Source organism: Phlebotomus argentipes, unplaced genomic scaffold (assembly GCF_947086385.1).
Source record: "Phlebotomus argentipes unplaced genomic scaffold, Phlebotomus argentipes genome assembly contig_15, whole genome shotgun sequence".
Lineage (NCBI taxonomy): Eukaryota > Metazoa > Arthropoda > Insecta > Diptera > Psychodidae > Phlebotomus > Phlebotomus argentipes.
Window position 1 is genome coordinate 13296913 of NW_026776181.1, and position 13949 is coordinate 13310861.

Genomic DNA, 13949 nt, shown 5'->3' on the forward strand with positions numbered 1-13949 from the left:
ACATTTGACTTTTTTATCAAACAACATTTCTTATGACCAATATCTTTTAACATTCCATATTAAATCCAAAAAATTCATTATTCGCCTGGTCTTCAGTTCTCAAGATAAAATTGTGTTAGTAAAATAATCCATTTCAGACTTTGTCCTAGGACAATTCTTCCAGTCTGTCGCCAAAACAAATGATTTTTTGGCAGGGCGAAAAGCTCTCGAGCTGTCAAACCTCCATCTTTTTCTCTTCGCGATTGACGGGTGGATCAAAAAATTTTCACAGATAATCTTGCTGCTTATTCTGAGCACTTTTGTTAAATTCCAGACCAGAAATGAGGATTTCCGAGATCCTGGTAAGCTATTCTTGTTCCTCACATCATTAAGTGTTTCGCTAAAGGAGATTTGTGGGATTACAGCGCGCCGTGGCGGTGAGCGATGCTAAGCCAAATAAGCCCCAATTGAGGGGTCTCCACCAGGCAACCATCAAGCGGAACCTTGCTGTGGCTATCGGCCTGGCCGCCTTGTCCGTGGTGGCAATGAAGTTCCTATACAATAATCCCCGGAAGGAGAGATACGCTGAGTTTTACAAGTAAATCTGTGACATAACCTCTTCATGGAAGATGGAAAACATTAATATTTTGGGGTATTTTACAGGAACTACGATGCGGATGCTGCATTTGAGCGCATGAAGCAGCGCGGTGTGTTCGACTCCGTCAAACCCGACGAATAAACCGTAGAAGAATGCAAAATTGTCTAGTGATAAATCAGGTTGAAGATTATGTAACAAATACACGGAAGGAGATTGTCCCACAAAAGGTGTTTTCTCAAGCTCTCGAGGGAGGATATGAGTTTTTTCCGCTGCAACATTGAGCAGGGAGCGCAGAGGGTAAATTTAATGGCATTTTGGCTGAGAAAAAGGCAATTTGTTGGCTGAAAATGTCAAATCGGGCCTCTCACTCCCACCAACGATGCCAAAGCGGCGAGCTTTGAAAAAGTTTCGTATTGGGATGGAAAGTTTTACAATTGTGTTGCCCGCGGACGCGCGTCGAATGTTGCGGCATTGAGCTTTGCTGTGGTGTATGTGAGTGGAGCTTTTTCGTCTCTGTCAGTGAAAAATGCAAATGGCGGCAGTTGGCAGTGTTGTTATTATTCGTAATAAAAGGTTTTTTATAAGATTTATCGTGAATTCAGCAATGGACAAGTAGAAATATGTCAGCTAATATCATCAAAATATTAGTTATTCACCGTTTCTGAGTGTACGATTGCATATTTTCGTGGTATAAGTGTGTCATGCAAATGGGGTAAGTGATCGTTCGTGGTCGCTTTGATTGGATTTATTGAAATGGACTTTGGGGTGATGTTGGCGGTGGTGCGGCGCTCCAAGTGACACCCGTGGGGTACAGTTCGCCCAGTGGTGATGTCTTTTACCGCTGTGCCGCAGCCGGAGTGTGGCACAAGGTGGTGTAAATGAGAAAATACGTCGGGCACACTCCCCGTATTCCAAAATGGCTGCTTCCCTTCATCCTCCTGCTGATGCTCTTTGCGTCATGACAAAACAAAATATCCATTTTCCACGCACTTGCTGCTGCATTTCCGTGTGAAAAACAGCCCCAAAGTGATCTGCTGTGCGTGTTGCCCATAACGATGGGGCGTCCGGAAGTGCGTGGGGGGCGCAAAGCGACCTATTCCGTGGGTTACGCGTGATTTTTCCATGGACAAAAAATTTCCGTGGTAGTGGAGCAAAACAGAAAATGGCTCTACGGGGCCACAAATCGAGTTGTCCAGGGGGAGAGAGCGTCGCGATGCGGCACCACAAAGTGCTTTCCGGGGTGGTTTTCGCACAGCTCTCGGATAGATGCTGTCCGGAGAGCGGCTTCCCGGGGGAGCAGGAAAACTAATAATGGTGTGAATGTTGTTTTCTCTTGCAGAATGGCGGCGGATAGTGACGGCACGTTGACGGCAGTCGTTATCTGCGAGGGGGACGTGCGGGATCCCGAGTTCCCCAAGAAATTCCGTGTGTTATTGGCGAGGCTGAAAGCCCTCCTTGAACAACCAAAATCCAAAAAGTTGAAAGTGAACAAGGTTTGTGCGCCAGAGATGCAGCTTCGGTCAGGAATCGTGTCTAATGCCTCTCCTTTTCTTGTGTCCGCAGGTGGAACCATGGAACAGTGTCAGAGTAACTCTTTCCATTCCAAAGGAGGCTGCCGTGAGATTGAGACAGCTGGCGGCGGAAGGGAGCACTGCACTGCGGGCCCTGGGCATTCTCTCAGTGCAGCTGGAGGGAGACACTGTGATATCGTTACGCCTGATGGGGCAGGAGATTGTCCTGAGAACAGGTATGGCTTCTCGCTTCCCCTTCCCATGGAGTTCTTATTGGATGTCACTTACTCTTCCGCAGAGACATCAAGTGCAGCTACTGGTTGCTCGCAAGAGACGACGGGCATCGGCGAGCTGGGCAGGATTCTGTCTCAGGCGCAGCAACAGACGACGGCCCAGCCTTCGGGGAGCATTGTGAATGGTCCGTCAGGGAGTACGACCCCGACGGCTGGACCGTCTCGGAGTGCCACGGAGGCGAGCACCATCAATCCATCGAGTACAACGGTGTCAAACGGAGTGCAGCTGAAGGCGCCCGCCCAGGCGGTCTTCAAGTCGCCTAATACAGTGTGTCCGATGGATGGGAAACTGCCGGTGCACGTGCCCAACGTTGAGTCGTGCGAATACCCGTTCGAGAGCATGACCCAGGCGCGCGTCATCCATCGGCGGGAGATCACGGGCAGCGGAGGAGGCTTTGTGCAGCAGGCGGCGCAGCCACCGCCGCCCTATCCCACGAAGGGGCCCAAGATGGCTGCGGTGGCGCCGCAGCAGCCACCGAATGTGGCCAGCTCGAGTCCGCTGCTGGTGAATCTGCTGCAGAACGAGGGCCAGCCAGTGAAGGTGGCCAAGAGTGGGCCCGAAGTGGCCAGTGAGGGTGTGAAGAACAGTGTGGGGCAGGTGGATGCCCATGAGAACACAGTGAACAAGTGCATGGGCAACAGTAAACAGACAATGAGTGGACAGTTGCATCAGCAGCAATCACAGACATTTGTTGTGAGTGGTGTACCTGTTAATTCTCACGCCAGCAACATTGTGAACGCGGCCCCGGCGCCGAGCATTGCGAACAGTGTTTCGGGCATGGGACAGACGGTGCAGCATCAAATAGTGGGCGGAGGGAATTCAGTGCCTTCAAATGTTAAACTACAGTCTCGCTTTATTGGGCATGCTAATCCTCAGGCGGTGCAGATGAGAGGTGGTGGCATGCATCAGCAGAGAGTGATGATCACCCATCATCAGGCACAGCAGCAACAGCAGCAGCAGCAGCAGCAACAACAGCAACAGCAACAGCAGCAACACGGAGCAGTGCCTTCGGTGATGCCACAGCAGCATCAAGTACTCCAGGACATGGCGTTCAGGCAGTCCCAAGGGATGCCCTTCAACATTGTGTCCGGTGGCAATATGCAGGCATCTGTGGCGGCCACATCATCGCAGTCCACATACAATCCACGGTGGCCTTTGAAACCAATGGATTCGGCAACAAAGTCCAGCTTTCAGGAATTCACACGCTATCAAATGCAATACAACTTGAGTCAGCAGCAACTGCAGGATGCCACATTTGATGCTAGCAATCATCTCGATGGCAGCACCAATTCCACTTTCTCAGGTGGTGGAGATATGAATCACCAGGGGACGCATTTAGTGTCACAAGCACCGTCAGCAGCCACGGGTCCGGGGGGTGCTGGCATGGTGGGGCCCCACGCGGATCACTTGGGCATCAACAGCCTCGGGGATTTGGATGAGAGTCTCAAGGATCTGGACGCCCTCATACCGAGTCTCAACTCGTGCGACTTCGAGCACAGTTTATCTCTGGACCCAAAAGCGCCTTTTGAGTCACTCCTTGATCTCGATCTGTCCACGGATCAGCAGCCAAACCTCGGACTGGGCACGGGGATGGCCGTGAGTGGTGGCAATGTTACTGCAGCCGGTGCGCCGACTGAGGCTGTGGTGACAACGAAGCAGGAGAACAAGGAGAAGCAGTATCTCATAAACCCACTCACGGGGGAGCTGGAGCCCATGGCGTCGGATGAGAGTGCCTCGGAGGCTGACGCGGACGATGCAGCCAACTTCAATGCCTTCAACTCGGAAATGTCCAATTCCATCTTCTCAGATGATGATAATTCGTGCAGCACGGGCTTCTCTAAGTTGTCCGATCACAGTGACACGGAGAGGTCCAATAACTCGGAGAACTCGCACAAGAGCAGCAAGAGTAGTAAGGCGAGATCGAAGGAGAAGCGCGATGGGACGAAGAGTGTGAAGAAGGCGAATGCCAAGGATAAATCCCTGAAGGCCACGTTCAAGGACAAGCTGCAGCAGGGCATTAAGGAGAAGCTGAGCAACAAGGGAAAGGAGCGCCCCTTGAAGACGGTGCCCAAGATCGTGTCGAAGCCCGAGGAGATGGGAACGGTGGGGAAAATGTGTCCGGAGAAGATAAAGTTGCGGCTGAAGTTGGAGAAATCCGAACCAATAACGCCCGTGTACAAGGCGGACGTGAGTTTTATCAATACCCAACAGCCGAAACGTGCACAGAGTTCATCAACATCGGGCCTCCCATCCACCATCACCACCCTTCTGCAGACGGCGGGTGGCAGCGGCAGAGCATCACCACAATCGACAATTGGTGTCATTCAGCAATTCACATCTGCGACTGCATCACCATCCCAGTACACCGCTCAGCAGCAATCGCCATCGCCGGCTGTTGGCGAGGAGCTGCGAGTCCCGCCGCTTCACATTAGCCTCCGTGGGCGGAACTCCATGGTGATTCGCAACAGCAAAAAGGACCGGAAGAAATCTCAGAGTGGCGGCGATCCGGATGACGACGGTGTGAGCAAGAAGGCGAACAAAAGGAGTATGGTGTATGAGAAGGACACGAGTGACGGTAGCGAAAGTGACTTTCTGATGAAACTCAAGGCAGCGAAGAAGGATGTGGACAAGTCACTGAGCGAGATCACGGCGACCATTGTGACGGCAGGGAAGATGAGCGATACTAGTCAGGGGAGCAATACCAGCTACACCACTGCCACTGTGACCCACCAGATGTCTTCGGGAGAGCAGCCGACTGAGAGTGGTGGCTCCAGTAAGGTGACGGATGAGAAGCAGATTGCGGACATTCTTATGCACTCCACAAATGGCGTTCTCTTGCCGGCGGAGAAGAAGCGACGATTGTCAGGGACTGACGGCGTGCCTCAGCAGAAGGATCCGAGCGAGAGGTATCTGGTGCTGACGGCGCCAATTGGATCAACGAATGTCGGGACACTGCCACAGCACTCGACACTCTCCACTGCGAAGATCCAGAAGGGGAATAACAATAACAATACAGTCAATCGCTTCCATAAGGCCATCGTGAAGCAAACAAAATCGCTGAAAAACAAGGAGAGGATCACCACGACATCCGTGGTGACGAAGGAGGGTAACCGCACTCTCGTGACCATGACAACAATTGGTCATGCGTCGCCGTCGCCAGATGTGGCCCAGCAGAAGTCTGTGCTGCCGCAGGGTAGCGTGGATGCCATCAGTGAGGAAAAGTTTAAGCAGAAGTTTCTGGAGAATGAGAAGCCGTGCCCGAAAGTTGCGGAACTTGTGGCGGCACAGTCGAGTGGCAGTGGGCAGAAGTTGACAGAGTCTCAGGCGAAGATGGTGGCGAAGATTGAGAAGGTTTTGCCGCCGGGAAAGGCAGTTACGGTGGTGGCGCGCAGTCTGAATCCCAATAATTCGCCCAAGAGGGATCTCACGACGGTGGATCCGAGTGCGATGGCGCAAGGAGTGCGTGGATCACCGGGCTCGCAGGCCCAGGGGGAGGATAGTGGAATTGAGTCGATGGATGCTCTGTCGGAGAAGAGTCCTCACCAGGCGTCCCAGAGTCCTCAGGCGGAACTGGCCACGACGACGACGAAACAGGTGGCGAGTCCGAAGGATGCCAGTGCACCGGTGGTGACGACAATCCACAATGTGCCGAAGAATGCGGTGATTGTGAAGGCGAAGAGCAACAAAATCAACAACATCGATGATTTCCACAACATGGTGGACATAGAGGCTGCTTTGGCGAAGATGGAGGGTATCAATGACATGATTATCACCAAAAACTGTGATAGTGGAAAGGTGAATGGTGACTATTCATTGAGTGAGGTGGAACTACTAAGCAATTTAAGCAATCAAAAGAGTGCAACAAGTGTGTCACTTAGTGATCATATGGGGGAGAGTGTGAAGGGGAACTGCAAGGATATGAATGAGAACAAGGAGGTGACGTCTAAATTGACCATCGAGTCACAAATGCTGGATGAGTGCTGCAATAGTGAGAAAAAGACTACGTCCTATGACGGCGATGTGGCTGATGCCAAGTCCAGTGAAAGTGTGGGAGGCGGTGACAGTGGCAAGGATGAGGAGAAGATGGACACGAAGTGTGACAAGGATCCTCAGCCTGTTCGGATTGTCCCTGCACTGTACACGTACTCGAATTCCGACAAGGTGGCCAATCGAGAGGCCTCCAGTGATGCCTCAGTGTCTGTTCAGCAGCAATCCAAGGAGATTCTCCAGCAGTTGTGCATCGAAATACCGACAAGCAATGATTCGGACAATGTGCCAAGGGTCCGAACGCGTGCCAGCAGCCGTCTGGAGAGTCCCCTGGATGTGCCGAAGCAGAGTCCGTCATCGGATCCCCCTGTTCAATCCACCGCAATCACCACGAAGATGGTGCAGAAACTCTCGGCGGCCGCCATTGATAAGCTGAGTCCGAAGACGGCTAACAAGATGGGCAAGAGGAAGCGTCAGGGCTCAGAGAGCTCAACGCAGTCCAGTGTGAGCGATGACACACCCGGCAGGGCGAAGAAGACGCGCAAGACGAACCCCGAAGCGAGCACGGGCAATAGTGGGAAGAACATCCAGACGCAGAGCGGCAAGAAGGCCGAGGTGAAGCCAGTCCCTGCGGCAACAACGGTGGTGTCAGGTGCGAATTCCGCGACGGCAGGTGCAAAGCCTGCGGATGGTGTGGTGAAAAAGTGCGAGGATTCGTCCGACAGCGATGAGCCACTGATTGAGATTGCGGGAAAGGTGAGAAACTCGAAGCTGACGAAGAATCCGCACGGGCAGCAGCCGATAGTTGTGCATCACAACTCGACTGAGCCTGTAGAGAAGATCCTGCGCAATCACAAGGTTGTGCTGCCCATGACGTCGGCGATGCTGGGAAACTCAGTGAATGCGGACATGGAGGACAGCGGCGGCAGCAAGAATTCTCATATCGCGAAGGGTGTGACGATCAGTCGAATTAATGCGTCGGTGATTGACGAGAAGATCAGCACAAGACGCAGTGTCCGCATGACGACATCCACAACAATCGGACTGGGTGGGAAGAACAAAGCGGCCGGACACAGTGCCACTGCCAATGATGCTGGAAAGATGGGACATCAGATGCAGAAGAGTGTGTCAGTGACGCAGCAAATTGGTGGATCTGAACAGAGTGAGGCGAGGAGGAAGACTAGGAGTGCTGGTGAGTTGATGATCTCTAGTATTGATGCTGAAATATAATTTCCTCTTGGGTTGATCTATATACCATTTTCGATGAAGACTGAATGATGAATGCTTTTCGATCACCTTGAGAATGATAAATGATCTGAAAAAAGGAGCTCATAATCGCATTCTTCATCTTTTATGTTGAGAAAATAAGTCACTATTAATCATTTTTTAATTGAACTGTATCAACGAAACAAAGGTGATCACAAAAGACGGTGTCATGTGAGAATGACAGTATATTTCGTGCAGGAGCGAAGCGTGCTAATGCACTGATGCTTCTGAGAATATATTGAGCGTGTTTATCAATGAATAGCCTGATCACTAATGAAACGGTGTGTTGTTGTGCTCTTGTCAACAGGTCTGGACGCTTCTGATAACAGGCGACGAAGAGGCTCGCGCGACAGCAAGTGACCAATACCTTGCGTCTCAGCTACACCAGTGGAGGCGCAACCGGATCATAATTTAAGTGGTGATTACAGTTTGGACGGTTACGATTCATCAGATGATAGCGTTGGACTATCAATACTGGCTATTCCATTATACTGAGTAGGACGCATCAACACAACAATAATAACCGCATAATAGTGCAGAGATGCTAAATAGATATGTAAACATTGGAGGAGGAGAGACGAGGTATGAGTCCAAAGCTTTTCTTTCATTTCCATTCACAAACTTCACACAATTCACTATTAGGAAAAAAAAGAAACTCTTTTCTAGTGACACAAAAAAAGCTATGAAAGTAAAGAAGAAAAGTAATAAAGATAGAAATAATAAAAATAGAAAATATATATATATATAGTGATGGAGGTGAAAAAAATGAACACACAAGATAAAAAAACAGTGTCTTAAAAATGTATTTTTGGTACATTGAAGGAGATAAAACAAAGGAAAATATATATTACAGAAGAAATATGAAATGTGGGTGAAAGGAGATGAAAAGCATAAAATAATGAACACAAATGATATGAAATGTAAAGTAATAATTTGACTAGGATTTTCAAATCATATTTCAAGAAGGTATTTTTGTATAAGACAAATGAAATTATAAGAGAGAAGCTGAAACACACTTTTAAGGAACAATAATGTAACTATCTTAGATTGTAGTTGAAGAATTGAGATTCTGCAAATTTTTTCACCGTATGAAATATTTCTTCTAATTGCGCATCTTTGTAGAACATTAACCAGCAATTGCAATGGTATTTCTTCTTTATTTCTCTTCTTTTTGGTCACCTTTTGTGAACGGTTGATGAATAGCCAGTAGACAGAATTGATAAGAACATTCAATGAATTTTCCAAATTGACCATTTCGATTGCGTTTCTTTGTAGAACATTTATGGAGCAGATGATGAAAAAAGCAACAACAAAAAACACTCGAGACCTTTTTGCCTCACACTTTATATGAAAAAAAAAGAAAACGGATAGATGAAATCTGATTTTTAACCATGACTTTTGTCATCACAATTTAATAATCTATATTTTATTGGAAGAAAGATCTACATTTAAACAATAGTGATGAATTGATGATTGCTTGATAAAAGTGAAACGAGAGAGAAGAGGAAGTAGAACAGATCGAGCGAGAGAGAGAGGAGAGAATGTGGAATCATAACGCAATTTTTTCATAAAAAGAACTATTAAAAAATATTGTAATATAGAGAAAGAAGGAAAGTAATATAAGACGACACATTCACACACTTAAAGATCATTGAATTGAAATTAAATTTGTAGTAAATTCACATATATTTAGTAAGTAATTTTCATGAAAAAAAGAAGGAAGGAATAGTAATAATATTGTCATTAATTGTATAGAGAAGATGGTATAATATTTCTTTTTGCATTAAGTCTTGTTTATTTAACAAGTCGATAATTCTGATTTTTCTATATATGATTGCAAAAGGGAGAATAAATTGTGAGCGAATGGCAGGAATGAATGAGCCTCGATTTTGTGGATGATGAAAGCCACATTGCTTCAGACATTTCTTATTTAAGTGTAAATATTCTAGAGATGCTTATTATGTAAAAAAAAAATGCGACGTGCGCAGATGATATTTTGTAAAACAAGAAATAATTTAATGAAATCACACATGATAATTTAGTCCCAGTTTAATTTATAGTGATCTGAAATGTATATTTCAGCTTAAACTTCTCAGTTTATCTTCTAAGTAGGACGGAAGGAGAAAACACGAAGTGAAATGATGGAGTAATGATTGAATTATGAAATTGTAAATATTGATTAAACATTAATATCGGCTGTAATGTTTTCAATCACAGACGTATTAAGAGAATAAAAAGAAAAATGAGAAATCTTTTGTAGAAGTATGCAGCTAGTCCCACAAAACTGGCTATTTTATAACTGAAAATTTATCGTCAAATTTATTTCTTTCATCCAACACTTAAAAAAAATGGAGGTGAACGATTAATAGCGAAAAAGTAATATGTTTCTAGTGTACAGAGTAATTAATTTACAATGTAATGCAAAATACATATACACACACTTTTTCTTTAAAGGAGAATCGAGCGAGAGAGAGTGAGAGAGAGAGAAAAGAACAAGAAGAGGAACACAGTAATTAAATGAACAAGGCAAAAAAAAAGTTTTAAAAAAATCACATAAAAATAATTTATTTAGAGAAATTGCGTAGAATGACTGCGAGAGAACGGAAATCAGTGAAGAATGAGCGGAAGATGTGAATCAAGTGATGAGTTATTTAAAAAATAATTTAAATTTTACAGTAATATCATATCTAAGTATAGGTTTTATTAAAGAGAAAGAAAAAAAGGAAAATCCACTATATTGCTTCTTCTTTGTGTGCGTGTGTGTGGCCACTTTAGAAAGAAAATGAACTAATAAGATGTGAGATGCAACACTTTCATGAAGAAAACGAGAATAAAACAAACACTGAAGGTAGCAGCAAAACTAAGGAAAAAAATAATCTTCTGCATAATTCCCACATAAACTGCAAAATCTACGGAAAAAATGCGTGGATACTTTATTTCTCATTTTCAAATATATTTACTGTATTTTTTCACATCTATTATACATTATTTAGTAATATTTTAGAGGAAAAGATATATTAAAGAAAAAAACATAAATTACATATAATGAATAATAAGGATGCTAAGAGGTAAGAACGCGCGACGATTTGTTAAAGTCTAATTATATAGTGAGGAGGAGAGAAACAAAATTAGCGTAATATAAACAAAAAAAGAAGAAAAAAGTCTCTGAGGAAAATCATAATGATTAAGCTTACTAATATAGAAAGTCACATTACTGATGAAATTATTTCTCAATAAACAAAAAACAATTAAAATAAGCTAATGAGAAGGGAAATGAATGTGTGAGAAAGAAAAAGTCGTCGTGTAAATTGTAATTATACGCATTATATATCATGATGAAGAAATAAATACCTATATATATATATATATTATAAATAAAAATATATATAATAAAAACACAAATATAATTATTACGATAAAGAAGATCATATTTGTAGATTTGTTTGTGGACAGGTAAAATCTAAGCTATATTGTTGAATAGATATCTTAATATTGTGTTAAACAAAATTGTTTTATTTTAAAATACACAAATACTTGGCAAAAAATCAAATTGTCTTTCATTTTGTTTTATTTTGGGGATTTTGGAGGCACATCCCAATCGAAAGTTTCGCCCACTGATAACCGCGGAAATGCGCTGTAATCTTTTAATGTTCTTCATTTGCTTCGCTCATGTCAAATGGGAAATAAGACACATTTGTAGACAACTTAAAAATTCTCTATTTCTTTGATATCTTTTTCAGATCAATTCGTTATAAAATGATATAAGGGAATAATAATCTTGAAGGAATTATGCCAGATCTTTCTCCACTCTGTCTTTCACCAATGCAATTTTCTGTGTTATCCTTCGGACTCTTTCCACCTCTTCCGGACTTGATGCTGTGTCCTTCATGAGCATTACTGCATCCTTCTGCACCTTGCAAATCCGCTCCAGGGCTCTTCTCTCCGTGGTGAAGTAGTCATCGGCAATGCTCTGAATGTCCTCCTCGGAAAAATCTACAAGAAAATCATGGATAAATACAAAAGAAATTGCGCGAAGGATAATCTTTTCACACCTGGACAATTCGACGTGGAAGCAGCATTCTCCCAAAAATCCATGAAATACGACTGCAAGTGTTTCTTGCTGGACTTCATGAGTTGGCTGAATTCTGCAATGAAAAATCTATATTTAGCAGCGATCCGGCTAGTATTACTTGATCACTAACCGTCTTCTATTTTGCGCATCATGTCTTCCACAAAATCCTGATCCTCCTGCTCACTTCGCGTGCTTTCTAATTCCCAGGGCTGGTCATTGAGAGCTCCATTGCTGGACGAGGTGTCCGCCTTCAGAAGACGCTCAGGAATTGGACGCAGGAGAGATTGCTGAGAGTTTGTTGAAGTCCGGCTCGGGCCACTCGATTGGCTCTGCACGGAAGGCACGGAAGACATGGCGTTATCACTGAACAGCTGAATCAAATCGGTCTGCCTCGTCCCAAACACATCGTAGATTGTGTTTCCCAGCAACTCCAGTGCAACCTCCATCAGGAGGGCTTTCTCTGTCGATAACCCATCCATCTTCTTGGGCACAAACACTGCAGAAAGCAAGAGCTTGGAAGTTTTCCGGTGCACACACGAAATATAAACACGGCGTGAGCCTCGGCGTGACGTGCTTCTTGACAGCTCTGTCACATGCTGTCAGACAATGTTGTCATTCGGCACGCAAGTAACGGCGAAAATACGTGCTAACATTTTATCCATTTTCAATGTGTATATTGGGAATTCTCCACTCATTTCACGATCCAGCCGATAAACTACGCGTGTGACTATCTAATTATCATGCAGTCTGCAAAAATAATTGAGGAAGCACTGGACTTTTTGTCGCAGGAAGCTCAAGGTTAGTCGCTGCTTCTTCTCCTATGAAGAAGTGTTGATGCCAAAATATGTATCACTTTGTAATTAAAATATAAAATTATATAATATGGATTAATACAAATAAATTTCAGAACTATATTTAGGCTCGAGAATACCAGAATTATTCGATTTACCCACATCTCTACAGTTTACGCGGGATTATGTGGCTAAAAATATGCCCGTAGTTTTGAGAGGTTGCCTTCATTGGCCCGCAATTTCTAAATGGAGTTCGAAATATTTCAGGTAATTTGCCAAGAATATTCCTAAGCGTATTGGCATATGCGTAAAATGTATTTTTACAGGTCTGCCATGGGCAATAAGGAAGTCACTGTGGCCGTCACGCCAAATGGATATGCTGATGGTATCGCGATACACGAGAAGAAGGAGTACTTTGTAATGCCAGAAGAGCAGCAGATGAAGATGGGAGATTTCCTGGACAAGTTGGATAGTAAGAGGTATAAGTATTTACTTATTCTTGACTCAAAAGATTGAATTTTCATTTTTTTATCCCTATTTCCAGTGACCTTATTTATTACATTCAGAAACAAAATTCAAATTTATCCACGGACTTTGAGGAACTCCTGGAAGACATTGACGTCGAATCACTGGATTTCGCCAAGGAAAGCTTCAACAAAGAGCCTGATGCCATGAATTTCTGGATGGGAGACGAAAGAGCTATAACATCCAGTGAGATATTTCCCTCTTGACTTCTCGATCTCGTGATTTACACTATTCTTTTCAACAGTGCACAAAGATCCATACGAAAATACGTACTGCGTGATATCGGGCTACAAGGACTTTGTCCTGATTCCTCCAGTTTGCTACCACACAGTGCCTAGAAAGGAATTCCCAACTGCTGTCTACAGAACTGACTCCGCCGGCCAAATGACGATAGAACCCCAAATAGACGCAGACACAAAGAAGCCCGTGACCATCGAGTGGGTGAGTGTGGATCCTCTCAGTCCTGATTTGAAGACATATCCTCAGTATTCAAAGGCCCTGCAGTTCGAGGTGAGTCCCATATTTTCATGCAGTCTTTTATATCCATGGAATACTGAGGGAAAGAATTATCTTTTGCTAAGGTGCGAGTCAATGCAGGGGACATTCTGTACTTGCCTAGCTTTTGGTATCATCACGTTCGTCAGAGTCACAAGTGCATCGCAGTGAATTTTTGGTATGACATGGATTACGATGCCAGATATTGTTACTATAGAATGATAGAGAAATTGTGTGCCAATGAATCGTAAATTCATAAGATATTTCCTTGTGAATAAAGTCACTGAATATTTCACGAGATGATTCAATTATTCTGAGAGACACATTAAATATAATTTTCCTCGTGTTTTATTTTATAATACAAAAGTAAATATTACAATATTGCCGCTTGACATTACAGCTTATTTACATGAATAATGCGTAAATGATCG

The 13949-nt window shown here is 44.3% G+C and overlaps 4 protein-coding genes across 6 annotated transcripts in view; 3 read left to right on the forward strand and 1 right to left on the reverse strand.

Moving 5' to 3' along the window:
* Positions 1-198: 198 nt before the first annotated feature.
* On the forward strand, positions 199-803 carry LOC132262068 (cytochrome c oxidase subunit 6C-1-like). The gene is made up of 3 exons (XM_059761199.1): positions 199-341; positions 405-577; positions 643-803. Exons 1-3 carry the CDS (start codon positions 321-323, stop codon positions 716-718), a joined length of 270 nt encoding a protein of 89 aa, XP_059617182.1. The 5' UTR covers positions 199-320; the 3' UTR covers positions 719-803.
* A 295-nt stretch (positions 804-1098) lies between these two features.
* The window catches only part of LOC132261491 (uncharacterized), a 126325-nt gene continuing 113474 nt past the window's right edge, over positions 1099-13949 (forward strand). Inside the window, exons 1-6 of one of the 3 annotated variants that reach the window (XR_009468428.1) lie at positions 1099-1289; positions 1917-2070; positions 2141-2324; positions 2387-7561; positions 7943-8217; positions 8911-10125. Coding sequence is in view for 1 of the 3 variants with exons in the window: in XM_059760329.1 (XP_059616312.1) it covers positions 1279-1289; positions 1917-2070; positions 2141-2324; positions 2387-7561; positions 7943-7995 (5577 nt within the window). In the remaining 2 variants the exon portion in view is untranslated. Of the gene's footprint in view, positions 1290-1916; positions 2071-2140; positions 2325-2386; positions 7562-7942; positions 10126-13949 lie in introns of those variants that run through there. The other 2 variants (XR_009468429.1, XM_059760329.1) reach the window with 2 other exon arrangements.
* LOC132261513 (uncharacterized) lies at positions 10241-12271 on the reverse strand. The gene is made up of 3 exons (XM_059760358.1): positions 11838-12271; positions 11688-11780; positions 10241-11628 (listed from the first exon to the last, which is right to left on the reverse strand). Exons 1-3 carry the CDS (start codon positions 12184-12186, stop codon positions 11423-11425), a joined length of 648 nt encoding a protein of 215 aa, XP_059616341.1. The 5' UTR covers positions 12187-12271; the 3' UTR covers positions 10241-11422.
* On the forward strand, positions 12315-13853 carry LOC132261511 (bifunctional peptidase and (3S)-lysyl hydroxylase Jmjd7). Its single transcript, XM_059760354.1, has 6 exons — positions 12315-12505; positions 12615-12765; positions 12825-12977; positions 13043-13209; positions 13268-13533; positions 13605-13853. Exons 1-6 carry the CDS (start codon positions 12448-12450, stop codon positions 13767-13769), a joined length of 960 nt encoding a protein of 319 aa, XP_059616337.1. The 5' UTR covers positions 12315-12447; the 3' UTR covers positions 13770-13853.

Bases quoted from the DNA above. Each gene is read 5' to 3' on its own strand.
- LOC132262068 (XM_059761199.1), top strand. From the start codon at position 321: ATGAGGATTTCCGAGATCCTG. The intron at 342-404 runs GTAAGCTATTCT...GTGGGATTACAG, and splicing joins TGAGGATTTCCGAGATCCTG to CGCGCCGTGGCGGTGAGCGA. The intron at 578-642 runs GTAAATCTGTGA...GGTATTTTACAG, and splicing joins AGATACGCTGAGTTTTACAA to GAACTACGATGCGGATGCTG.
- LOC132261513 (XM_059760358.1), bottom strand. From the start codon at position 12,186: ATGGATGGGTTATCGACAGAGAAAGCCCTCCTGATGGAGGTTGCACTG. The intron at 11,781-11,837 runs GTTAGTGATCAA...TTTTCATTGCAG, and splicing joins GATGCGCAAAATAGAAGACG to AATTCAGCCAACTCATGAAG. The intron at 11,629-11,687 runs GTGTGAAAAGAT...ATTTTCTTGTAG, and splicing joins TTCCACGTCGAATTGTCCAG to ATTTTTCCGAGGAGGACATT.
- LOC132261511 (XM_059760354.1), top strand. From the start codon at position 12,448: ATGCAGTCTGCAAAAATAATTGAGGAAGCACTGGACTTTTTGTCGCAG. The intron at 13,210-13,267 runs GTGAGATATTTC...TCTTTTCAACAG, and splicing joins CGAAAGAGCTATAACATCCA to TGCACAAAGATCCATACGAA. The intron at 13,534-13,604 runs GTGAGTCCCATA...TCTTTTGCTAAG, and splicing joins CAAAGGCCCTGCAGTTCGAG to GTGCGAGTCAATGCAGGGGA.